Source organism: Callithrix jacchus, chromosome 12, assembly GCF_049354715.1.
Source record: "Callithrix jacchus isolate 240 chromosome 12, calJac240_pri, whole genome shotgun sequence".
Taxonomy (NCBI): domain Eukaryota; kingdom Metazoa; phylum Chordata; class Mammalia; order Primates; family Cebidae; genus Callithrix; species Callithrix jacchus.
In genome coordinates this window covers 99762349-99788686 of record NC_133513.1, presented here as the reverse complement: position 1 = coordinate 99788686, position 26338 = coordinate 99762349, and the positions used below count along the sequence as shown (strand labels likewise).

General features: G+C 40.2%; 1 protein-coding gene across 6 annotated transcripts in view; it reads left to right on the top strand.

Annotated features, from left to right (window-relative positions):
* Positions 1 to 26338, top strand: part of SORCS1 (sortilin related VPS10 domain containing receptor 1) — a 613910-nt gene that overhangs the window by 402054 nt on the left and 185518 nt on the right. For all 6 annotated transcript variants that reach the window (XM_035269025.3, XM_035269024.3, XM_035269023.3 and 3 more), the window contains exon 5: positions 14535 to 14608. In XM_035269025.3, coding sequence (XP_035124916.3) covers positions 14535 to 14608 — 74 coding nt within the window. The remainder of the gene's footprint in view (positions 1 to 14534; positions 14609 to 26338) is intronic.

Sequence of the window (26338 nt, the reverse complement as noted above, 5' to 3'; positions counted from 1 at the left end):
GGACATGTGCAGAATGTGCAGGTTTGTTACATAAATATACACGTACTATGGTGGTTTGCTGCACTCATCAACTCGTCATCTACGTTAGTTATTTCTCCTAATGCTATCATTCCCCTAGCCTCCCATCCCCCAACAGACCCCAGTGTGTGATGTTCCCCTCCACATGTCCTTGTGTTCCCACAACACAATATGAGTGAGAACATGTGGTATTTGGTTTTCTTTTCCTGTGTTAGTTTGCTGAGAATGATGTTTCCAGCTTCATCCATGTCCCTGAAAAAGACGTGAACTCTTTTTTTTTTTTTTTTTTTTTTCATACTGTTGCCCAGGCTGTAGTGCAGTGGCATGATCTCAGCTCACTGCAGTCTCCACCACGTGGGTTCAAGGAATTCTCCTGCCTCAGCCTCCTGAGTAGCTGGGAATACAGGCATGTGCTACCATGCCCAGCTAATTTTTTCGTATTTTTAGTAGAGATGGGATTTCACCATGTTGGCCAGGATGGTCTCCATCTCCTGACCTTGTGATCCACTCACCTCAGCCTCCCAAAGCACTGGGATTACAGGCATGAGTCGCCATGCCCAGCTGAACTCATCCTTTTTTATGGCTGCATAATATTTCATGGTGTATATGTGCCATATTCATTTAATCCAGTCTATCATTGATGGGCATTTGGGTTGTTTCCAAGATTTTGCTGTTGTGAATGGTGCTGCAATAAATGTAAGTGTGCATGTGTCTTTATAGTAGAATGATTTATAATCCTTTGGGTATATACCCAGTAATGGGATTACTGGGTCAAATGGTATTTCTGGTTCTCTAGATCCTTGAGGAATTGCCACACTGTCTTCCACAATGGTTGAACAAATTTATACTCCCACTAACAAAGTAAAAGCATTCCTTTTTCTTCACATCCTCTCCAGCATCTGTTGTCTCCTTATTTTTTAATGAGTGCCGTTCTAATTGGCATGAGATGATGTCTCACTGTCATTTTGATTTGCATTTCTCTAATAACCAGTGATGAGGAGCTTTTTTCCATGTTTCTCGGCTGCATAAATGTCTTCTTTTGAGAAGTGTCTGTTCCTATCCTTTGCCCATGTTTTGATGTTGGTTTTTTTTTTCTTGTAAATTTGTTTATGTTCTTTGTAGATTCTCGAAATTAACCCTTTGTCAGATGGATAGATTGCAAAAGTTTTCTCCCACTCTGTAGGTTGCCTGTTCATTGTGATGATAGTTTCTTTTGCTGTACAGAAGCTCTTTAGCTTAATTAGATCCCGTTTGTCTATTTTGGCCTTTGTTGCCATTGCTTTTGGTGTTTTAGTTATGAAGTCTTTGTTCATGCCTACGTCCTTAATGGTATTGCCTAGGTTTTCCTCTAGAGTTTTTATGGTTTTAGGTTTCATGTTTAAACCTTTAATCCATTTAAAGTTATTTTTTGTATAAGGTATAAGGAAGGGATCCAGTTTCAGTTTACTGCCTATGGCTAGCCAATTTTCCCAACACTATTTATTAAATAGGGAATCCTTTCCCCATTGCTCGTGTTTGTTAGCTTTGTTAAAGATCAGATGGTTGTAGATGTGTGGTGTTATTTCTGAGACCTCTGTTCTGTTCCGACCTCTCTGCTTTTTTAAGAGAGAATGAAGGATAAATCATACTGAAAAAGACAAATTGTGGATAGCCAGTTATATAAGTAGGAATCCAAGAAGACTTCCATATCTCTAGGCTTAAATCACAGAGTAGGGAGTGGGGCATTTGCTGGAAGGGAGTGAGCTGCAGCCATTAGCTGATGGCATTGGCTGGAAATCAAGTTGAGAGGATCTGTGGCCACTCAGGTGGGTCAGTGATATGGAAATAAAAGCTGACAGTCACCGTGCGTCATGAAGCTTTTAGTGCTCATGAGATGTGGTAACAAGGAGGAACATGTGCTGGTGGTGGCTGGCTGGTGACCTCACTTGCTCCGGAAACAGGTGCATTTATTCTTTCATGTAAGTATTGCTCGTCAGTTTTTCTGTGACAGCTGCTAATGTTGCTGCTGCAGTTCTCCTAGCTAGGATCTTAGTTATCTCTGCTGGATGGTGTTTTATATCAAACTGTGGTGAACATTCCCTTAGAAAATGTCTTAATGAGGTGGCAACTCCTATGAACAGGGTCCTCTTCTTTTCTCTTTTTCTTAATTTGCTGACTTCCTTGTTTTTTAAGGCATACTCTCCGTCTTTTGCACACATTTATTTTTCCCTTATGTCCCTGACGTGGCTTTTTCTCTTCTTCAGTGAATAAGACTTTTAAGATCCTAAGGACAGAGTTTGGAGCTCTGGCCTGCAAGATGGACCCCATATGAGCTATGATACTCTACTCTAACTGTGTTTGGTCTTGGATGCTTAAATCCCATAAGAAGCTCTTTAATATGGGCATTTTAAGGGACTCAAAGAGTTTCGTTGAACATATTTTCCTTTCTGGCTCAAGACAGAATTTTACTGGATATCAGTTCTATGGGAGGCAATATTAAGATTTTAAAAGGTAGCTTTAATCAGGGAAATATGTGTATGGCCATCCTTGGAATTCACAAAACCAGGATTTTTTTTTGATATTTTTCCTTTTTACTTGGAGAAATCTATTTGTAATATTCAACATCTAGGTGGTTATATTAGTCAGGGTTCTCCAAAGAAACAGAACAGATAAGGGAGGGGAGAAAAAAAGGGAAGGAGAGAGGCAGAGAAAGAGTGGGAGGGAGAGACAGAGAGATTGGAACTTGTTTATGCAATTATTGAGGCTTATAAGTCCCAAGATCTCCATTTTTGTAAGCTGGACAACTAGAAATAGCAGTGGTATAATTCAGTCCAAGTTGGACAGCCTGGGAATTGGATGGGGGTGGAACCAATGGTGTAAGTCCTGGTCCAGGTCCAAAGGCCTGAGAACCAGGAACTCTGATGTCTGAGCGCCAGAGGAGATGGGTGGGTATCTCAGTTTAAAAAGAAAGAGGGAATTCACTCTCCCTCTGCCTTTTTGTTCCATTCAACACTCCAACGATTAGATGAGGCTTGCCCACACCGGGGAGGGTGGATTTTCTCAGCCCACTGATTCAGACACCAATGTCTTCTAGAAAAACCCTTATTCATACAACCAGATAAGTTTTATCAGCTCTCTGGGCATCTCTTAGCCAAGTCAAGTTGACACATAAAATTAACGATTGCCATAGTTGCCAAGAGGTAAATGCTATCTTGTCTGGTGATGTGGCTATCCAGGTACTGCTGAATTACTGAGAGGAAAAGGTATGGACCCTTTCATTCACTGAAATTCTTAAATAAGTAGCCTGGCTACACAGGAAACCCTGCCCTCAGACTTACCAAGTAAAGAAATAGGAGCTGGACTTGGCATGTGAAGGGCCTCTGTGAGGATGTGCCTTTGGAAAGCCCTGAAATTTTCAAAAAAGGGAACAGTATAGATTTATAGGTATTACAGAGATTCTGTTTCAAATGGACAGGGGGCTACTGGCTGTATAAAGTCGTACCCCTCATGTTTCTTAAAACAGTGGATCCTTGTGGAGAGTATGAAGAATTTCGTGGCACTTATAGGAGCACTGAAATCTGGCTTGCTTTTGTTATTTATTTTTTTATTTCTGTAATTTAAGCAGTAGTCAAACCAAGCATTCTGTCCATTTTTAAAAATTTCTTTGCATTTGGAAACTGAGCAGATCAGAGAAAGGAGATACAGTCCTTCACTTGAGTGCTAGCTTTTCCTGACTTTCTTGCCTCGATACAGGAAGCCACCCAAGGAAGGCTTAGCAGAAGGCTGAGTCTGCCAGATTACATCTTTATTTTAATTTGGCAATAAACTAGTGTACAAACTGTGCTGTGAAACATTGCCTCCAACGGCATCTCTCAGTCTGTCTTAAACACCTCACTAAACATGATGTGTTGGGAAACATTTGAAATAAGAGAAAACAAAGAACAGATGTGACTATAAGGAAATTAAAGAAAGAAAAGGAGAGAAGTGTGAGAAACTGTATATACCTCAGCTGTGCTGTCTATGCTGAGGCAGGGCTCTTGGTGCCTCTGTCAGGATTTGCAATGGAGAAGTGGTTTGTAAAATGGTGAGTGGGTTGTGAAACCAACATGAACATGGTCAGGACTCCGGTGCTGAGTGGCTGGAGAGCAGAGGCCCCCTTGCTGTCCGTAATCCCAGCTCCTTCTTCAGGTGGCTCTGGAGAAGGGCTTGCTGCCCCTGACCATAAGCAGGAAGGGCTGCTCTTCTCCTGTCCTGTGCAGTTCCCATCCTCGTGGGCAGCCAAGACCACCTAGGGCAGACTGCAGTTCCTACACAAACAGGCAAGAAGTACAACTGAATAAAACAGGCTGGGTCCAGACTGTGGCAAGGTGGAGGGCCAGGTGTTCATTTAGAAGAAGGGAGGGATGTTGTCAAGCTCTAGCCTGGTGTACTTGCCACGTAGGAAGGTGGGTCCAAAGTCACCAGACCCTCAGAATGTGTTCTTTTAAGAGAAGTAATTCTGCTTTGTTTTTAATGTGATGTTTTCTTTCTTTCTTTGTTTTTATTTCTTTATTTTTGAAACAGAGTCTCACTCTGTCACCCAGGCTGGAGTGCAGTGGTGCAATCTCAGCTCACTGCAACCTCCACCTCCCGGGTTCAAGCGATTCTCCTTCCTTATACTCCCAAGTAGCTAATTTTTGTGTTTTTAGTAGAGACGGAGTTTCACCATGGTGGCCAGGCTGGTCTTGAACTCCTGACCTCAGGTGATCTACCTGTCTTGTCCTCTCAAAGTGCTGGGATTACAGGCATAAGCCACCTCGCCTGGCCAATGTTTTCTTAGTTTTATGTGTTTAACAATGACCTTAAAAATTTAAAAGGAAACACTGCATAGGATGAATAAACCCCTTCTGCTGCCCTGTGTTTGTCTTTTCATCTTTCCCATTCTCTTTGTTTTTCTTTTGTTCACAGATATCCCTTTTGATTTTACTTGAGAAGATGTTAAATATATTTTTTTGTGATTTTTTTGAAAAAAGGACATTCAAACAAATGATCAGTTTTGTAGAAGGAGAATAAAACCTTTAGGACAGTTTGGTGGGCCACCCTTTATTTTGTGGTAGTTCTAGAATATTTATAAGTTTATATCGTGTCACATATTTTGGAGCTCTGTGAGTCAGGGGTCCAAGTAAGAACAGGAGGGAAACTTGCCTCAGTCTTGATCTTCTGTAAATTCCAAAGGAGCACAGTTTATGAAATACATAGAAAATCCTGAGGCCTGGATGTTGGCCTTCCCTTCAACATTTCTTGGTTCAAGTGGTTCTCCTGCCTCGGGAGATACATGCAAAACCAAAACATGCTTTTAAAGTCAGGAAACAGGCTTTGATAGGGAGATTCTGTTTACAAATAATGGAAAATCTAAGTTTTTTTTTTTTCTTTGAGACAGTGTCTTGCTGTCTTGCCCAGGCTGGAGTGCAGTGGTGCAATCTTAGCTCTCTGCAACCTCTGCCTCCTGGGTTCCAGCAATTCTCCTGCTTCAGCTTCCTGAGTAGCTGGGATTACAGGCACCTGCCACCATACCTGGCTAATTTTTTTTTTTTTTTTTTTTTTTTTAGTAGAGACGGGGTTTCACCATGTTGGCCAGGCTGGTCTCAAACTCCTGGCCTCAAGTGATCTGCCTTGGCCTCCCAGAGTGCTGGGATTACAGGCAGTTTTCTGGCCACTGTGCCTGGCCAGAAATATTAAATATTAACAGCATTCTCTACATAAATGAAGGCTGACTTTATCAGTTAAAATCATGTTGATAGAAAAGGAAACATGGACTGCCAATTTGATAAACAGCCAATGACAGAATTTTAATAACATGCATAAAAGTGAATTTTATTTGAAAAGAACTAATTTTAGTTCTTTACCTTCTTTCTCTACCAATCCTGCAATTTTTTTTTTTTTTTTTTTTTTTTTTTTTTTTTTTTGGTGAGAAGGAGTCTTGTTCTGTCGCCCAGGCTAGAGCACAGTGGCGTGATCTCGGCCCACTGCAACATCTGCCTCTTGGGTTCAAGCAATTCTCTTGCCTCAGCTTCCTGAGTAGCTGGGATTACAGGGGCGTGCCACCATGCCCGACTAATTTTTGAATTTTTGCTAGAGGCGGGGTTTCACCATGTTGGTCAGGCTGGTCTGGAACTTCTGATCTCATGATCCACCCACCTCTGCCTCCCAAAGTGCTAGGATTGCAGATGTGAGCCACCGCGCCCAGCTTCTGCAATGGTTTTAAAGTTTCATATATATTTTATATGTATATTTGTAAACATATGTATAAATAAAAGAGCTTATCTTTATTCCTTTTAATTGTTCCTTTCTTTTCCTGCATGAGCCCTCACAGAAGGGCAATACTTATCATGGCTGCTTTGAATGCCGGGCAGTCCCTGGGAAATAATGGCTACTTCATAAGGAAATAGAGGCCAGTGCTTTCAAAATCTCAGTCATTTTTAGGCTTCTCAACACTGATTGACAATAGGGCAAGCTGGTAAGAGGGTCATCTCTGCTGTGTCAGGTCCTACCACTGCTCTGTGACCTTCAGCAGGTCACTTAAATGTAGTTTCTCCAATTATAAAGTGGAAATAAGAATACCTGGCTCATGGCACTATTTAATGATACTGAGATAATGCATGCAAAATATTCTCACAGAGCCTGGCGCATAGCAAACACGGCGTAGATACCAGGCAATGTATTATCCAAAGACCTGAGAGAGGGCACCCCTGGTGTGGTGCAGCTGGAATTAGACAAAGCCTGCCTTCGTCAGAGGCTGTCTTATCTCAGTGTCTTTCCGGTACATAGAGCTACAGGCACTTAAATCAATTTAATTTAAATACCTTTTTAGAAAATCACTAAAAGGTCCTGCGGAAGCAGAATGAATGATACAGGACAGATGGATATGTAGAACTTAGAAATATTATTGATTATAATAATAGTAAACCATTAAATATTACAGTATTTATCTTCACATTAACTCTATTTGTTTTTGAATAGACTTGGCAGCCCCTTAATGTCAAAAGGGCAAGATTGAGATAAAGACAAATTGATCCTTGAAATTCAACCCCCTGGGGATATTCAAATGATTTCTGCACAAGCACAAACACTTTGGAAACTGATATCTACCTAATGCCCTCACGTTTCCCCAAGGCACTGCATTAAGTTAAAAGGCACTCCGTTTTTTTTATAAGAAATATGTTGAGCTTTCTATAGCATGCTGGTTTGGCAGGATTTTCATGTGCTTGAAACTTCCCAATCTCAGAGCCGATTTCTAATCTCATGAATATGTAAGTAATTTAAGTTTCCAAGTACAAAACTGGCAATTAGAGTGGAAACCAGGGAGCTTGCTAAATGTCAACCCTAACGCTTGTTTATAAAACAGATTCTCCAGCTGAAATGCCATCATATGCAAACAAGCTGCATTCACCTTAGATACCATGTTTAAACAGGTTGTATGATTATTTTTCAGTTGCTACTTGGAACAGTTTGATCTGCATGTTTCTAATGATTTGGTGGGGGGCGGGGAACCTACAGGAATAAGGAGAAATGAACATTTTAAAGCAAGTGATTGAGTTTGAGGTTTGATCAGGCACAATGGTGCTATTTGGTAGTTTTTGGGCTTTGAAAGAGATTTGTGTGTCCAAAGGTTTAGCTAGTTCTTCATCTGTTCTATGCCACCAACACTTGTCTCTTTAAGAATATTTAAGGGGCCAGGAGCGGTGGCTCATGACTGTAATCCTAGCACTTTGGGACACCAAGGCGCAGGGAGATTACCTGAGGTCAGGAGTTCGAGACCAACCTGGCCAACATGATGAAACCCTGCCTCTACTAAAAATACAAAAATTAGCCAGGTGTGGTGGTACACACCTGTGATCTCAGCTACTCAGGAGGCTGAGAGAGGAGAATTGCTTGAACCCAGGAGGCAGAGGTTGCAGTGAGCAGGGATCGTGCCACTGTACTCCAGCCTGGGCAAGAGAGTGAGACTTTGTCTCAAAAAAAAAAAAAAGAAAAAGAAAGAAAAAGAAAAACTTGAAGGCTAAGATTTTATCTTATTATTTTTCTCTACGCCTCCAGACCTGGATGCACAGGAGGCGTTCACAAATCAAACTTGCCCACAGTCATATTGACCCTCCCTTCCCAGCCAGCCCCAGTTCTGTAAGTCTTATCTTCCAAGCTTGAGAGCACCACCCTCAACTGCAGGGCATGTGACAGACTTCAGTGACAGCCAGAGAATGGGAGGTGACAAATTTGATAAATCCAGCTGCAGGAGACATTGATGGAACCAGCAATAGGCCATCATTCCTGCCCAGCCTTCATCAGCAAAATCTGAATGCTTAGCCTTGATACGCTCATCTTTTGATCTTAATGACATTTGGATCCAGTCTATATTAGCTCCCCAAAAGTATTGGTAAGATTACACCTACCCAGCCTGGTTCCAGGCTTCTTTATAGCCCCCGCTTCCACTTCTCTCTGTCATGCATCCCAGCCAAACGGTCTCTTGCTATTGACCAAACACATGTGAGACCATCACCCTGAGTTTTGCTGCTCTATTTATTTGCACAGACCCATTTCCCTGGAGCACTCTTTCTGTACATCTGCATTCTAAAACATGTTGATTGTACTACAAAGCCCACTGTGAATTCTTTTGCAAATTCCAAACTTTTCCTCTTCAACACAAGCCACTACAACACTGTGAACAAAATATTACACATTACTGTAGGTTATCTGTGATGTCACTAATACGCTAACTTTTTCTTTGAGAAACTTTAATCTACTGGGGCAGGGTTGGGTGTGGGTTCTGGATTGGGCATCATGGCTCTCTCACTGTCTGTTCCCTGTACTGAACAGCCAAGGTAAAGAGTCAAGTCACCTCTTGGTGAAGTTTGTGGAATCCTTTTAACTACTGCAGATTTTGGCTCCCCTTAGCGTGTTTCTGGCCCCTCCTATGCTGCGGAACCAGAACATGCGAACATACTTCTGAGGACTGCATTTTTCTCTGGACTGATTCTCTTTCTTCCTATTGAGGCTGATGGGAAAAAGAACTTGATATTTGTGATGCCTCGGGCCTGGCATTAGGAATTTATATGAAGTCCTTAAGGTACCATCTCTTTCTTGCTTAAAAAGGATGCAGGAATAGCAGTGAGAACCAGAGCATCATGAGGTGGATGAGTGCTTTGTACCCAGGCCATCCCCTGGGCAGTATTAAGATGAGGCAAATAAAATAGAACTGGCAGGATTTTCTGTCAGCCTTTTCAAGAAGCACAGTTTGCAGGCCCCCTGCTTCCATAATGTTAAGAGCAGAGAAGGAAAGAGGAGTGGGCAGGCAACCTTGAAAAGAGCTGACAGCAGGATGTGTTCTGCCAACGCCAACGCCTCCTAAGGAGTTTGTGTGCAGGAGCCCCAGGAAACTGCCCCCTGACCAGGGAAGCTGCCATGGGAAACTGTGGTGAACAACATCTGGTCCCATGAACCAAAGACTTAAAACGTTATCGCAACTCTTAGATTCTATGGAATTCTCCTAGCACAAATTTCTGTGAAATGGATGCTCTTTTACTCATTTCCTAGCTGCAAAAGAAAATTCCATCACGTGCACCTGTCTAACAATCTGAAAAGAGAGGACACACTGATCCAATTTAGGAGTATTGAAAAGCCTTTGTAGGGACACTGACAATTGCAAGCTTGTGGATAACCACAAGGAGCTGGATTTCTTATCTGGTAGCAAGTTGTCACTCTTCTAAGGATTTAGCCAAAATGTGAATGGTAAGATGGAAAATGAAAGTTGGAAATGGCTGCACCCTTCTCTCCTCCCTTCTTCATCTGCTGTAGACTAGGAATCTTGAGCAAAACTGGTGCATCCCATTCTTTCCCTCCCCCAAGCTATTTTGTCCCTATGTGGCATCCCTTTTTGTCATTCCTGATAGCCAGTGCCAATCACCCAACTATGAATGAGGAGGGTTATTAGAGGAGGTAGCCTTCCATCTGGCTCTGAAAACAAGACTGGTGTTGAAGAAGGAAAGTCTTAAAGCCACTTCTGCCAATGTGGACAGCCTCAGAGAAGGCACAGCAGGGCGTGTGTGGGAAGGTGACAGAGCCAGCCCACCAGGACCAAGAGGTACCTTTCGAGAGAGGAAATTGAGAAGAATCTCTCAGCTCTAAAGACATCCAGAGGATGGTGCCAGAGATGCCTGACAGTTGGCTCAAAGCTCTCGATGAAACTAACCCTGGCAATTTCATCTTTTGGAATTAAGTGTATTTTTATCTGCATTCTTCTTAAAGAAAACAAAGACAGATGGCAAGGAGACAAGCCAATGTGAAAGATGTCGCAAAAAAAAAAAAAAAAGAAAAGAAAAAGAAAACCTTCAGAAGAGGAACATGTCAGGAAAGAGAGAGGAATGCGAATAGCCCCCAGACCAGCATAAAGACAGTATGGAGGGTTAGGGCCTAAGGCTGCTAATAGATCTTGAGCACAGGTGAGTGTTGGTTTGTGTGCACTAAGTTGTATCTATAATGCAAGTGGTCACAGATATTTTAGAATGATTTTAGAAAGGATTTTCTGTGTTGCATTCTTACTGCAGATATAACCAGAATCTTTCCCCATTCTCTAAAATTTCTGCTCCTTCAGTTCTTTTCAACATTTATGCTAAGGTTAGCTAAACAAAATCAAACCCTCTAAGGATGGCATTTTAAAGTTCATGACATGGCACTGGTAGGGGAACAGTGCCCTCCTAAAACTAGTCTGACTACTCTTTCATCCTCATCCTCATCTTTCTATCTTTCTCCAAGCTTGGCATAGCTAGAGAAAGCTGCTGCTGCTTTCTCTGATGTGACAGATAGTAATAATAGTTCTCAGTTCTGTGTTCTGACAGTCAGAAGAAACCTTGGAGCCAGAAACAGACAGGGAGGGAAATACATCTTACTTAGGTGCTGCCAACACTATGAATTTTATTAAAGGACATTGACTCATTCTACAGGGAAAGCCTTCCACGGGTGGCTGAGATAGTCATTGGGTAAAATGCTTTGATACCATTCCCTTCTTTGTGGAGGAGAACTTTGCTGCCAGACTCTGTAGGTTTAATTAACACATTCACTTGAATGGCAGAGAGTTGTTGTTTTCTTTTTTAGTTGGTAAAATACTAGTCTGGACAATTAACTGTTTAGTGAGAAAAATGTTTGAAGTAGTAGGTGGAGAATACAGAGCTGTTTTGTCTAAAAGTGAATATGCAAGATTCTGATTTCAAATCCTTGGGAGTTTCAAATATACTGACATTTATAGGATTTTGTGTATGTGTGTTTTGTTTGATTTTTAGGTGTACACCTTTGGTTAAAAATCCATGGAAGCAGAACGTATTCCTCTGATAAATTTCCTTTGTCCACCAGTTGTGAAACCTGGATTCTTTATTAGGTAGCAACATGTCTTGGAAATTCACGTGGTGCAAAATCATTATCTCTTTCCTTTATCATCTGTGTTTGAGGCACCTGTTCACGTAGAAGGATAAGATTTCCAACATCTAAAAGCTTTGCAGTCTCATTAAAGAGGCAAGAAGTGGTCTTAGAGTAATTTTAGATAGAAAGGAATTTCTGCCTTCTGTTCGTGGAAGATTCTCTTGAAAGGCCATTAAGAGAGTTGAATATAAATACCTGGCTGGTAGTTTGATAGCATCTGCTCTTGGAGCAAGACCAGTGGGAATCTTAGTAGGTAGAGAAGGGTTCATAGAGGAGGTGGCCTTTCATCTGGCTCTGACAACAAGACTGGTGTTGAAGAAGGAAAGTCTTAAAGACACGTCTGCCAGAGTGGGCAGCCTCAGTGAAGGCAGAGCAGGGCATGTGTGGGAAGGCGACAGAGCCAGCCTACCAAGACAGAAAGGTACCTTTGGAGAAAGTAAATTGAATGGAATCTGACTGAGCTGAATAAGAGAGGCTTGGTTGATGGGATTGTTTTGTATACCCACTGTTGGAGGGGCCTCTAGGTGCTCACAAATAACAAAATTGATCTTTGAAGATATAAACAAGTGTCATGGGACATACCTGAGTGGTCCACAGGCTCCAGATCCAAGCTTAGGGGATACATTTAAAAAAACTAAAAAAGAACCACAAACAGTTCCTCACAGAGATGAATTCTCTATGGCAACAGGAATAGCAATCCCTTGGCATAGCCGAAGGAGCACGTAGAGTTTATATATCATCCTTGCAGCATGGATATGATTCAGCCTGTGTACACAGACATATTATTTTGAACTGTCCTGATACTTTCACATTTGCATTAATCTTTATATGTAAATATAGATAGATCTATGTGACATAGGCACAGCACAGTGGTGTGAACTCTGTTTTTTGTAAACTTACAGAGAGAAGTAGGGCTCTGGGCTTAAAAGAGACAAGTGGGGAGAGAAGTGGATACTTTTGGGTTGGGTGCTTGCTATTGTTTTACAAGCCCCTGTGTTGAGACACAAGGTGTTGAGGACATGCTGGGAACAGGAAGCAGGCTATACATACACTGGCTGTTTGGGTTCTGAGTTAGGAACATGTGACCTGTCCCATCCTGTTATCTCTATGAGGGGAGTTGTCACCTGTCTCTCCTTGGCACTCATAAAATACATCAAACACGAAATGTACCCGGGAAAGCATTCTCCCCTGGGCATGATGGCCAAAGAATGAATAATAAGAAAGACTTAGAAAAAGTTACAGATTCTCCTTGGCTAGATGTCTGAATGAAGTGTAATTGGAACCAATTGAGCTGTTCACTTTGGTATCCAGATAGTTCAGTGATTTTTTTGGTTTCAGGCTGTGCTCTGATCCAATGGACACAATGTTGTAACAGGTTGTTTCAAGAGTGAGTAAAGGCTGGGCACAGTGTCTCAAGCCTGTAATCCCAGTACTTTGGGAGGCCAGGGCGGGTGGATCACGAGGTCAAGAGATCGAGACCATCCTGGTCAACATGGTGAAACCCCATCTCTACTAAAAATACAAAAAATTAGCTGGGCACGGTGGCACATGCCTGTAATCCCAGCTACTCAGGAGGCTGAGGCAGGAGAATTGCCTGAACCCAGGAGGCCGAGTTTGCAGTGAGCCGAGATGGCGCCATTGCACTCCAGCCTGGGTAACAAAAGCGAAACTCCATCTCAAAAAAAAAAAAAAAGAGTCAGTAAATACTCACTTGAGTTGTTCCTTCGACATACCTGGTGCATGTGGCAGCTTTGGTGAGTTGCTTGGTGAGTCCTTTGACCCTTCATTGAGGGTTGGGCGGGAGTAAGAGAGAAAAGCTGAGCCATCGTGGTACTGAGTACAGTGTGACTCACCATCCATTCACTGTGGGAGGTGGCAAATGCAATGGGAGAAGAATCAGGTACAGGTGGGTTACAGATGAGGCACATAGAAAGGGGTTGTTGTAAATGGTACATATTTTTTCAAATCAGTAGCTAGATGCCCATAGCAACTACTAGAATTCCTACAGCAACAGGATTCTCTGGCTGTCATCAAGGGACACTTCTAGAGGCAGAAGGGGGTCCCACGGTGATGTAAAGATTATCAGCCAGCAGCAGGATGACAAGGAACAACAAAGAACAGTACACCAGAGAAGGCATTTTAAGTGTGGAGTATGCAAAAGGTCAGTCTCTATTTCATGAACTGTGACTCTTTGCAGCTATCCTTGGAAAGTACTGAAGCAAGGTAGAAAATGGATTTGAAATTGTAGCAGCTGTAAAATGGACATAATAACTTCATAGATCACAGAGATAGCATATGGATTAAATAAGGTAATGTGTGTGAAGCCCTTGGAAATTGGATTTTAGTAACAGCATAGTCAACGTAGATTGCTGTTTTCTAGTCTGAGGTCCCTCTGGTTACTGTTAGAAAAACCAGCACTGGTTCCTTAGCTTCTGCAGAATCAATTCCTACCTCTGCAACTTGCCCTAAGCCTGTCTATCCAGACTTACTTAGATAAGCTATGCTTATTCTGTCTTGTCCCTGTCTATGTTATCACTTTGACGCATGCTGCTCCTTTTGTGAATAATGCTATTTTTGTCCATTGGAATGTTGTATTCATTCAGGTTCCAGGTGTTTTACCACAGTGTCTGGGAAGCATCCTTGAATTGGCTCCCACATTATTTTATCATTGGCTGCCTTGTGCATTTCTCATGATGTTAACCAGGTTCAGATTACATTGCGTGCTCTTCAGAACCAGGTCTAGATATTGCACTCTTTGCACATGCTAGATCAAGTGGCACAGCTGACATTATCACCAGGCAGAACAGGGTGTGCATTCCAGTTCGTTCAACTACTTATTCGACATGTAATTTCTAACAAGTCAGTTAATCCTTCAAAGCTTCAGTTTCTTCAACTATAAAATGAAGATATGAATCTGCCGTGCAGAATTTGTGTAAGGAATAGAGATAGTACATGTGTGAAGCACCCACCTTGTATATGGCAGGTGTTCAATAAATGTTAGGTATTATTATTAGTATCGATCCAATGAACTGACGTTTGTGTATTTGATGTACTATAGAACCATAGTGCTGAGTAATTTCTGTTCTTTGCAGTTATACAGCTCTGCTGAATTTGGGAGAAGGTGGCAGCTTATCCAAGAAGGGGTTGTACCAAACAGGTTCTACTGGTAAGTCTCACTTTATCTTGTAGCACATTAAGACATGACCTAGTCAGATATGACCTAGTAAATGGCCATTGGAGTCTTGTTCTCACCCATGTTCTCACATAAGGTCTGTTCTTAATGGGACATGCTCACATCCCCCTCAGGGCAGGATGTGATATTAGAGTAAGGAACATTTTAAGAGAATGTTAAAAAAAAAAATGTGTCACAGTCTTTCTGAAAAACCCCCAATAGATGATGGAAGTTAGTGAACTGCAGGGACTTTATGAGAATTGCTTTGTTACTTTTGGTGGAGACATTGAGACAGACATTTAAAAAATTCTAATAGTGACTTTTTTATTATTAAAACATATATACATATATTGCATAATCATATGAAGATTTTTAGTGTGAATAAGTAGGTTTTATTTACTCTAAAAGTAGATCTTCCTCCAATTCCTGATTTTAGATCTTCTAGGGCTTCTCCTTGTCATTAATTCATTAATTCATTCATTTATGACAGAGTCTCACTCTGTCGCCCAGGCTGGAGTGCAGTTTCAGTTCACTGCAACTTCCACCTCCTGGGTTCAAAGGATTCTCCTGCCTCAGCCTTCCTAGCAGCTGGGCCTACAGGTGCATGCCACCACACCTGGCTACCTTTTTGGATTTTAGATAGAGACTGTGTTTCACCATGTTGCCCAGCCTGGTCTTGAATTCCTGACCCCAAGTGATCCACCTACCTGGGACTCTCAAAGTGCTGGGATTACAGGCATGAGCCACTGTGCCCAGCCAGCCTTCTCCTTGTCATGTGGGATACAACTAGCATTGCTACCTTCTCAGTGATCTTTCTGAAATGTTCTGTGTCTTGCCAGACGTGTGTGTGTGTGTGTGTGTGTGTATGTGTGTGTGTGTGTGTAGTCTAATCCTGCTTGGGCTGCTGGAACAGAATACCAGAGACTGGGTGGCTTAACCAAAGACATTTATACCTCCTTGTTCTGGAGTCTAGGGAGTTCAAGATCAAGGTGCTGGTAGATTTGTTTTCTGCTGAAGATCCTCTTCCTGGCTTGCAGATGACTGCCTTCTGTCTGTGTCCATACAGGGTAGAAAGAGAGAGCTTTGATCTCTCTTCCTCTTCTTATGAGGGCATTAACCTCATCATGAGGACCCTATCCTCATGATCTAACCTAAACCTAATCACTTCCCAAAGACCCTATCTGCAAATACCATCATATCATAGTGGGTTAGGCTTTCAACATATGAATTTTGAGGAGACACAAATATTCAGTCCCTAATATATATAGGTAGAGATACTCACATTTATATAAATGGTAGCTATGCACACTGTTCTATGCCTTGTTTTTTTTGAGGGGATGCAGTTTATTATGAACATATCATTGTTTTTAGTTGGCTACATATCATTTTTCTCTAAGAATATAGGTTAGAGGTAAATCTTATGCCTATTAAAGCAAAACATAAGCTATATATGTTAGTGGGATGTGTGTATGGGAAAAGAGAAATATGTGAAGAGAAAGAGAAGGGGCAGCAAGAGAAAGAAAGAGACAAAGAAAATAGCAGCACTTCAGTTCGTCCCCCTAATTTAACTAGAGGTGGCTCTGTTCGTGGAAATGGGTGGGTAAAATTGTAAACAAGGAATATATTAGAAGTTAACTTTGGCTTTTAAGTCTCTAAGATCTTAGATTCTGGCAATGAAAGAACAAAGCACAGAACATTCTGGTGGATTTTTATATTAATATTTATCAGTATCCTTGAACATACATCCTACCTCCTCCAAAAGACAAGATTCTTTCTACCTTACCCTAATTTCTCTAATCTCCCTGTGGAAAAGACATTCAGGTTATTTCCAGACTTTTACTACTATAAACTGTGCTACAAGAACCTAGCTCAGACAAGAGTTTAAATATCCTTTATTCATGTCATTCAGAATTACTGTGACAGTGACCTTTTTGGAGCCAATGAGCTCCCTGCAAGGAAGGCAGTGGAAGTATCTCCTCTTGATTCCTCCTGAAATCACACTGCCTCTCATCAGCCTTTAGAGTTACAGGCAGAATAGATCACCAAGGTATATAATAGCTTCCCACCTTCACTCCAATTCTTTCGCTTTTATATGAACTTCTAAGAGGAATGCATTTTTATCTTTCTCATTTTCAAACACTGCCCTAAAACCCCTGTGGGAGTTGAAAGCCAGAGAACTACATTAGAGAAATCTCTTAAAAAGCTAGCAAAACTGCCTGAGAAAGTTAGACAAGCCATTTGCAAACAAACTGGCTAGGGGATAACACATAGGGACTTCTATATGGCAAGATACCACTTTTTCCCCCTATCATAATGAGACATTCATAACTAAAGGTTTTTTTGCATGAGAAGCTTATTTACCTCTCTCCCTCTACTGCTGTTGTTCAGGATTACATGAGCCTTGCTTCTAATGTCCAAATTGACAACTTCCGTCCCAGAAACTCAACTCTGTCTCTTACTGAATCTTCCTTTTCTGGTCAGAGTTTTTTTTCTCTCTCCCTTACTAATTTTATATCATATTCATGAGAAACCTTCATCTCTGTGTATTTTGTTTATAAAGTATAAAGTTAGTTTATGGAAGAGAGGGTTCATGTCTTTTTCTTTCATTCTCTCCTATTTTGGTGGTGCTATATGTACCTAGAAAGGCCTCAGAAAATAAGCAAATGAAGGACTGAAATAAATGAATGTTGTCCTCCTGGTTTGTCCTGAAAATGGAGTCAGCACTTTGCTAATGAAGAAGTCTGAGGGACAAATCTTTTCTCAGGTTCTACTTTCAAATCACTGCAAATATCTGTACATGATACCCAGAACTAGAGGGTAGGAAGTAGCCATTCAGAGGACTTGGCAGAAGTTGGTTCCTACCAATAGAAACAATGAAAAATACTGACTGAAAGGATGGTCAGGAAAAAGGAACTGAGATCAGAATATTTCCCATGTAAGTGGTACATATATACAATGTTTTCTGTTTCACCAGAGGTCTTATTCATGCATTATGATAACCTGAGCAGACTTTGCCAGTGCTTCCGCCAGTGTTAATTGCAGTATTTCCTTACCTAATCCTTGAAGAAGAGATCTTTGATGTGAAAGCTTGATTAGCAAAGCTCTTGTAATCAAATGCCGTAAAATTACCTTTATAAAAACATTACATATTCTTGTATATGAATTCTAATTGATCTGTTATGTAAAAGAAATAAAACCTCCTTTTGTTTTTGAGGACAGAGAGGCATCTTGCCCATTCAAGTCTTAATAGTGAAACAAGCACTACTTAAACGCAAGCTATTTAATCCTCATAAAAACCTTTTGAAGCACACTTTTCATTATTATCATTAACAGTTAGGGAACCTATGGAATAGAGAAGTAACTTGGCTAAGGTCACACAGCAGTAAAATGCCAGAGCCAGAATTCAAATGAAGGCTGTCTGTCACCAAAAGCTATGCTCTACTAAATTTGCAAATGCTGTTGTCTCTACCTCTAAGCCTTATGTTCTTGACTGGGACTGTGAGCCCTGGAAATCTAGCCCACTCAGGCATATGAATGATGAGAAACCAAAGTTCTTTTGACCACAGTGCCAACTGGGCTTGTCACATGGCTCATACGGATTCCTTAAGCTTGGTTGGTTTTTCTAGAGAAGGCATGGGAACTCGTAAATTGCACAGTACCATGACAGTCGACGAAAATCTCTTGGTCTTTGCCCATGTGGTCTGTATTTTCTAACTCTGAGAAACTACCTTAGGCTGGCAGAAAAGTTGTCAGTCAAAGCAATATTTATTAGATTAAGTTCTGGAAACCAGGTACTTTATGTAGGAACTACGGGGCTATGTAGGGTAATTCAGCAAGTATAATTAAAAGAAACCTCCTTTAATCATTTCTGCTTGGAGCCTGGCTATTGGGAGTGTGTATAGGACTAAAAGAGGGTTTCTCTAGTGTTAAATTATTAAGTTATCATGGGTAATAATATAACATTTCCCTAGAGAAGAAATGAAGACAAATTCATATTTTTCCCTCATCACCTAACACACTGAAGACAAAGTCATATTTTTCTCTCATCACCTAACACACTGATAATTATTTTTATTTCTAATAGCAATGGTCATGCCACCCCTAGAAGTAATAATTTCTGATTGTGAAATAAGCATGGCATGTAACAACTTATTCTTATGTTATCATATTGGTTTCTGGTAATGTTACCAAAGCACTAGCGGTTTGGTCAAGGGTCTACTGCACAAAAAGCCAATCACTGAGACAACAAGTATTGTCAAGGAAGAAGGCTTTAATCAGATGGTGCAGCCAAGCAGGTGAGGACTCAGTCTCAAATCCATCTCCTTGATTGACTAAAAGTATGGTTTTATATATCAGGAAATAAATGTAACAGTATGTAAAACAGGAATTAGGGAGGGGCAAGGAGGCATCTGGTGAATTTCAGTTCTTTAATACTTTATTTTTTAATACTATTTTTTTTGAGAGGCTTGAAGATCCTTTCCTGAGGAAGGAACTCAGATTAAACAAATACAAGTTTTGAGCTTTAACAGCAGAGAAGTTTCAATTTCTATGTTTATCCAAAAGAACAGTATATGGGAATATTGAGCTGGTTTTATTAATAGTACCAGAGCAACCATAAATATGAAGTTTCCTCCAAGGAGTTCACATTGTTTCTAAAACTGATCTACATATATAGGACATCATTTAAGAGACAACATAATTTTACCATTAATGGAATTGGTGTTCTTTTAATTTAACTGGCAGTAACAGTGGTCTTATTCTTTCCTATGTAGAAAATCAATTATATTGGGAGGCAGTACAACTTGTGGGTTAAGGGGTTTAGGGACAGTAAGGTTTAATTTCTAGCTTTGCTATTTACTAAGTAAAAAAGTTATGGGGAAGTTACATAACTTCTGTGTGACTCAGTTTTCTCCTCTGTAAGATAATTAATACCTATTTCATCAAATGGGATGCTTTTTGTGAGTTGGTTACTTGCCTTGTGTCTAAGAATCATATTGAATGCCCACTGGCTAACAGTGTTAATATTATTAATAATGGCTGCTTTTTAATAATATTAATAATTATTAAAAGTGGCTGCTTTTCTATCTCTACTAGTTTTGTTTTATCTGTGTTGTCTTCATTATTGTGTTTGCTTTCCCCATTTTGTGACAGCAGTGGACACTAGCAGCTTTAGGCTTACATTTTAACAACTTAGAAGCTCCATCAAGCCAGTCTCTTTTTCTTTATTTCCAGGGAGTGAATCTGAGAGGTCTGGCTTAGATCAAGGACAGACAAGATGATTCATTACTCATGTAGGGCAGACACACATCTACCCCAAGAATTGAAGTAGGGTTTGGGGTTGAGACCCAGTCAAACTGCATGGTTCAAGATTGGAGAAAATGTAACTCCTAAAAAGGGAAAAAAAGACTGAAAAAAGATTATGTTACTATAAAAGAAGATGGATTCTTTTATTAGGGGAAGAAAGGCAGATGGGAGAACTGAGTGTCATCAGGATAAAATTCCATCAGGGGATTTGTATTTGTCGAGTAACACATTGATCTAGGCACATGATAAATCATGCTATTTGATCCTCTTAACAAGATTATATGGTAGCAGTTATTATCCCCATTTTGATGAAACAGGAAAGTGAAGTGATGTAGTTTATCCAACGTAACACATAATATGTAACAGCCAGGTTTTGAAACTTGGTGTTTGGTTTATCTGAGGGCCATGAAACCATTAATTCAAGACTTATTCTCTCCCCATCCTCCAATAAAAGATAGGAGAAAAAGCTTTAAATTCTAAAATTTTATTTTAGTTCAGCATTTCATTAGGTAAAAGCTAAGGTGTTGCATTTGACAGTAAACAAGCAACATGGAGGTGGATGATCAGTGATATCCAAATGTTTTAAATAAGGTAAACTCCTACCAAAAGCCAAATTCTCTACTTGAGGATCATTGTTGTGGTTTCTTAGGATCTGAATCAAGTTTAGTATAAAGCAATGGAAGGCAGTTCTCATTAGAAACTCTTCAGCAATCTATTAATTATGGAAAAGACAAGGCAATCTTGGGGCTGTTTCACTTAATTAAAAATAGGTTCAGCATTATCTTATTGATTACGTTGCTCTGACATACGGACAGCTGGCTGGAAATAGGGATAGCTGAATAGCGTTACATATTTTCTGTGACTGATTCACACATGGAAAATCAAGAGTTGGTTTAGCAATGAACCTTTGTTATTTTGGAATGCCAGCTTTGTTTCAGTGATGTCCCTCTGGGGGTCATATGACATCTGTATTATAGAGCAGAAGGATAAATGTTTAGCCTTATGCCACACTCAATGCATTTTGGCATGCATACATTCTTCTTTTTCACCACAGTTCAGTGCCAGTCAATGTGAGTGACTTCCCCTTTCACATCTTTTTCAACAAGTCCCATTTTTTGAGCATTTACTGCGTGCCAAGCCTTGAGTTAAGTATTTTGCATATATTGTTTAAATCAGCCCTCAAACAATTGATGTGAAATAGTTTATTGATCAAGACTCTTTCAAGATATGTGATAGAAAAATGCATCCTGTTTTAAGAAGAAAAATAATTTTAAAGAGATACTGGCTCATGGGTCTGGAAAGTCAGAAGGAACTTTATTAGACTCCACTACATCCATAGGCTTCTTAAACGCATCAGACCTTGATCTCTCTCCATCACTCCACTCTCCTTTCCTCTGTTTTAGCTTTACTAGGGCAGACTTTCTCTTTGCAGTGGCCTCTAGAAGCTTATATCTTCCCAGTTCACTCCAATGTAAAAGAAAAGGACTTCTTGATTGTTCCAGAAAAACTCCTAGGATGAAATCTTATGGGCTCTAATTAGGTAAAATACCCATAGATAGACCTGGGACTAGAATCAACTTTACTAAACCACATGGACAGAAAGTAAGGAATATGATGCCCCAGGAGAGACTAAGGGGTTTTTACCAAAAGAAGGGTGGAGGATAATGAGAAAGCATCAACAAGAGGTACCCATTATCCATAGATATTTCAGTACTCTTTTTTAGATGAGAAATAAACAAGATAAATAAATAAACAAAACCTTATATAGGTTAAATAATTTTGCCTAATGTCCCACATTAGTAGACAATAGTAATGAAATTTAAACCCAGGTATGTCTGGCTAGAGAGCCTGTGATAACTAGATACCCTGCTATAATCTACCTCCATTGTATCTTCATGGCCCCCACTGCGCTATGGACCAATAAAGCCTGGCTGAGCTTGAGCTCTCTTTTTATGTAAAACTGCTGCACTGGCAGATGCTTTATCCTCATCCACTGGGCATCACCCCTAGTCCTTGAAGTGATTTTTGTTTGTTTGTTTATCTGGCCTATTATCACTACTCAAAATTTTCTCCTCTACCCTTGGGTGTCAAGGCTGACGCAAAAGAGGCAGCTTCATAAACTTTTGCTAGCATACCTGTCTATGATCAGAAAGACTCCGCAATATAAAATAGCCCCTCTCTGATTCTGACTCATATTGTTCCCATTCGTTCTCAAGGCCTTGTTGAATATTGCTGCCGAGCCAATTACAGGCTTTTTTCCCCCTTATTGGTGTTTGATAGTTTGTTTTATATACACGAGGTCACCACAGCCATTACTCTTCCTCCTTCAGATATACCAGCCATTCAGCACAGCACCGTCACGACTTCTCTAAGCCACCCACATCAAAGAGACTTCGAGAATGTGGGGTGAGATGGCTGTAGCTCTTTTCTACCCCTCCCTCCGGCAAGCCCCCGCTCAGTGCACCCAGTGGATTTAGTGGAGTCAGTAGCAAGAGTCTGAACCTCTTCGTTTTTTTTTTTCTCTCCACGTTCTGCAAACTAGAAATGGGATGAAGTCTAATAAGGTTACAGAAAAAGGAGAGAAAAAATGTAAAACTCTATTATATAAAAATGACCAGATACACTGATAATATGTTCTGAAGGAAGTAGGATTTTTTTTCCCCAAGATACTCTGCCTCATCTCTTACTCAAAGCTATGAAGCAGGTCATCGTCTGCAGAAAACTTCAAAATGAATAACATCACTCACTTTCAATTTTATGTTGAGGTGGCAGTGGAATATCTTACCATTTCAAATCAGTTTTTTAAAAATAGGCTTCCATATTTCCTTATTTCTCATATCCCAGCCTGACCACCCTAGAGTCATATTTATCTCTGCTCTCTTACCTCTTCTTAAATCTGTGGATTTCCAAGTCGTTGCATCAGTTCTACCTTCTTAATATTATCCCTCACCACTTCCTCTTCCATTCTCCTTAGCATTACCCTGGTTTAGCTCCACCACCAACCCCCCACCTAGAAATCATGAAAAAATCCCCTCAGTTCATCTCCCTATATCATACTATTGCCTAAAGACTCTAGTGTCTCCCCAGTCAAGTATTTGTCTCATTTCTCATTGTTTGCAACATAAATTGAAGAGGAAGAATCTAACTACTAGATTCTTGCCAGTGGGGCTGGTCTGTATGTTTTCTGACCTACTACCCACTCTAATTTCATATGCTAAATTCCAGGAGGCAGGTTAAGTAATAGTAAGCACTATTAAGTCTATGGATCTGTCAGTACTTCTTACAGCAGTCCTTATTTATTTTAGCAGTGATTAATTTTTAGCACCTAATATGAGCCAGGACAGTTTTAGTCTTTGAATGCAAAGATGCTATGTGAGGATCTTTGTCATTATTAGGACCCACAGTGGACCCTATGGCCTTATACGAATGCCTACCTCTACCATGGAGCCTTCTTTGGTTCTTCCTGATTTTAGAGACAAAAGAAATCTCTTTCTTCTCTGAATTTAAATGTGATGATGTCACAGAAAAAATGTAATATATCATACCATGTACTGTATTGCAGGTCTACATATAGGATTGGTAGGAAGAGTGTGGGTTTAGGATGAACATTCAGGTTTAAATTTCCAGCTTTACTATTAATTAACTGGGTGATTCTAAGAAACAATTTCACCTGCCTAAGCTTCAATTTCCTGCTATGAAGTCTTATTTTGAGAATTAAAAATCATGTTATCATTATTACCATTAAGTAACTTAGCACTTAGTATGTTCCCCAAATATATCTCTTTATTGTCTTCATTTCTTTCTAGAAGATAAGTTCTTTAAGCTTCAAGACTCTGCCTTTAATGTATTTCTACCTTGTGTACTGCAGTAAATAGAGCAGCAGAAACTCGTGCATACACACACACAGGGTACTAAATTTGATCAGCTTCGTACATGTTTGTATGTGCACACACATACATCCGTCAACACACAGACTGTACTACCTTGAGTAGACTTCATTAGTTATATTAGAGAGCCGTCATAGGTAACCTCTGTATTTCCTTCTACACCAAAATGCCAGAATTCTAAATCACTGAAGTATATGTTGAAGGGAGGAAAATTTTAGATCCATAAAATTTTTTTTTCTATGTACTAGGCCATTTATTAACTCCTTAGGCTGTCCTAAGGAGTAATGAGATCCCTGTAAGCAGAGAAACTCAAGCAAAAACAGAATGACTCATTCTAGGTTGCTCCACAGTGCGAGTCTGTCCTTTACTGCTGATATTGATAGGTCTTTATGTATTTCAGAACATGGAGTTCAGGAGAACTCAGAAAGCCCCTTTCTTTAGAAAATGGACTTTATTTGCTCTTCTTTTATCTTTCCCTTATTCTCCCAGGCAGTCTCTTCTGATTCTGAGACCCTGCCCTCTGAGTAGAATCCTGTATGGTTTGGGTAAGGAGCCGAGAGAAGTGGCAGAGAATCTTCCCTGAGATCACATCCCAAGGTCTATACTGAGGCATTTCTAGTGCCTGCACTAGGATTGCTAGATAAGAGGATTTTCATTACCTTGAGAGGTGTGGGATTTCTTCTTCTTCTTTTTTTATTGTTGATGATCTCCACATAAATGGTGCTTGCCAACCCTTTTGCACCTCCTCCACTTCCTAATCTTTTCCTGTGATTAGCAAGTTTTCCCTTCAAATTAAATTAAATTTCCCCTGCTGCAGTGTGAGCCCATCACTTTTCATGCGACCTTCATTCACTAATGTCCATCATTGATTCCTGTCATCCTTATCTTGATGATGCCTGTCCCCATAGACTGCAGCTTCTCTATCTTTGAACAATAGATACTCAGTCACTTCTAGAGACTTCACTAAGAATTCTTATGATGGTACAATGTGAGTGATTGCCATGAATGAGGGTAAGAGGGGAAAAAAATCCTCCTAATTGTGTCTTCTTAATTTAGAATTGTATTAGAAGAAATGGACTTGGTCCTAGTTATCACACCTCACTTAGCTTTCAAATTAAGGGTCTCTGGGTTTGCATCATGTCTTTGTATGATTATCCTTGTTCATTTAATCATAGACTTTGAATGTTGCCTATAGTCAATAGGAGATGGTGTTTAATGTGTAAAAGTGAGAGTTCTGGAGTCAGAATACCTTTGCCAGATCCTGTTTTCAAGGGGTATGACACTGAGCTCTTTAATTAACTTCTTTAAGCCGTACAGTATTCATCAGTAAAATAGTTCTCATAAGAGTGTCTTCCTTGTATACTCATTGTAAGGATTAAAACGAGGTCATTCAGGCTGGATGCATATGTGATGAGTAATGTTAACTGCTTCTGCGAAGAGGAATAGGGAAGAGTTGGGTATTAACCTGTTTCTGAAACGTGGCAATGTCATTTGGATTCCATTGAATGAATAATTTATATTTTCAATGGGAATTTTTAATATGTGGTTGTATTTTACTTCTTTGTTGTCCAGAATCAGAAATAGTGGATAGAAAATCAGCTTACAGTTTTATGTGTAGCTTCTCAATTTTGTATTATCCAGCTCATTTAATTAATATCAGTGGAGTAATTTTACAAGCCAAATTCTGGCTACAAAGACATAAGAAACACAGTCCTTTCCCTAAAGGGGCTTGCAGCTGCTCAGGTAGGATGACAAAGGGCATGTCTACAGAAGCATAAGGAAGGATATTGACCCTGCCTAGCTACTGCTCAGTGGGTTTGCAGCCAAATAGGTTTGGGGATGAGGTCACAAGGCAGGCAGTCTCAAGTAAACCTGGGCATGGAATTGGGAAGAGAAGAGCAAGGGCAAACTAGACCCTGTCAGGACATCTGCATCTGCCTCCTGTTACCTCTAACTAAAAAGAGTTTTGGAAGGAATTGACTGCTACTCCTCTCCTGCCTTCCAAATCTCACATTTCCTTTTGGCGAATTCTAATAGGAAACCATACAGAGACTCTGAGAAATATAGTTCAGGCAGAACTAAATCACAGTCTACCCTTTGAAAAAATGTCACCTGTGCGGGTATTTTTAAACCATATATAACTCCGAAATAAAAACAAAAGCAAAATTATGCTTCTACCTAGCGTGGTGGCATTTCTGTCCCCCCCAGTATAACTTAAATGTGATAAATAACTTCCCCCAAAATGAGAATATTTGCATATGCCACATTATCTCTTCTGGTTGAGTCATACTTTCTTTTCCTCTACAACCTGAAAGCAAAATACTGAAATTAATCAATGTAATCAATATTGACATATTTTTGCAGAAAATTTAGGTAAATGTGAGAGAAGACAAAAGGATTCTTACACATGTGTGCGTGTGCACACACACGTACACACACACACATCTATATACACATACACACAAGTGAGAAGAAATTGACTATAGAGCTGAGACAGAAAAGTGCCTAGTTCCTGGCACATACTGTATATTAG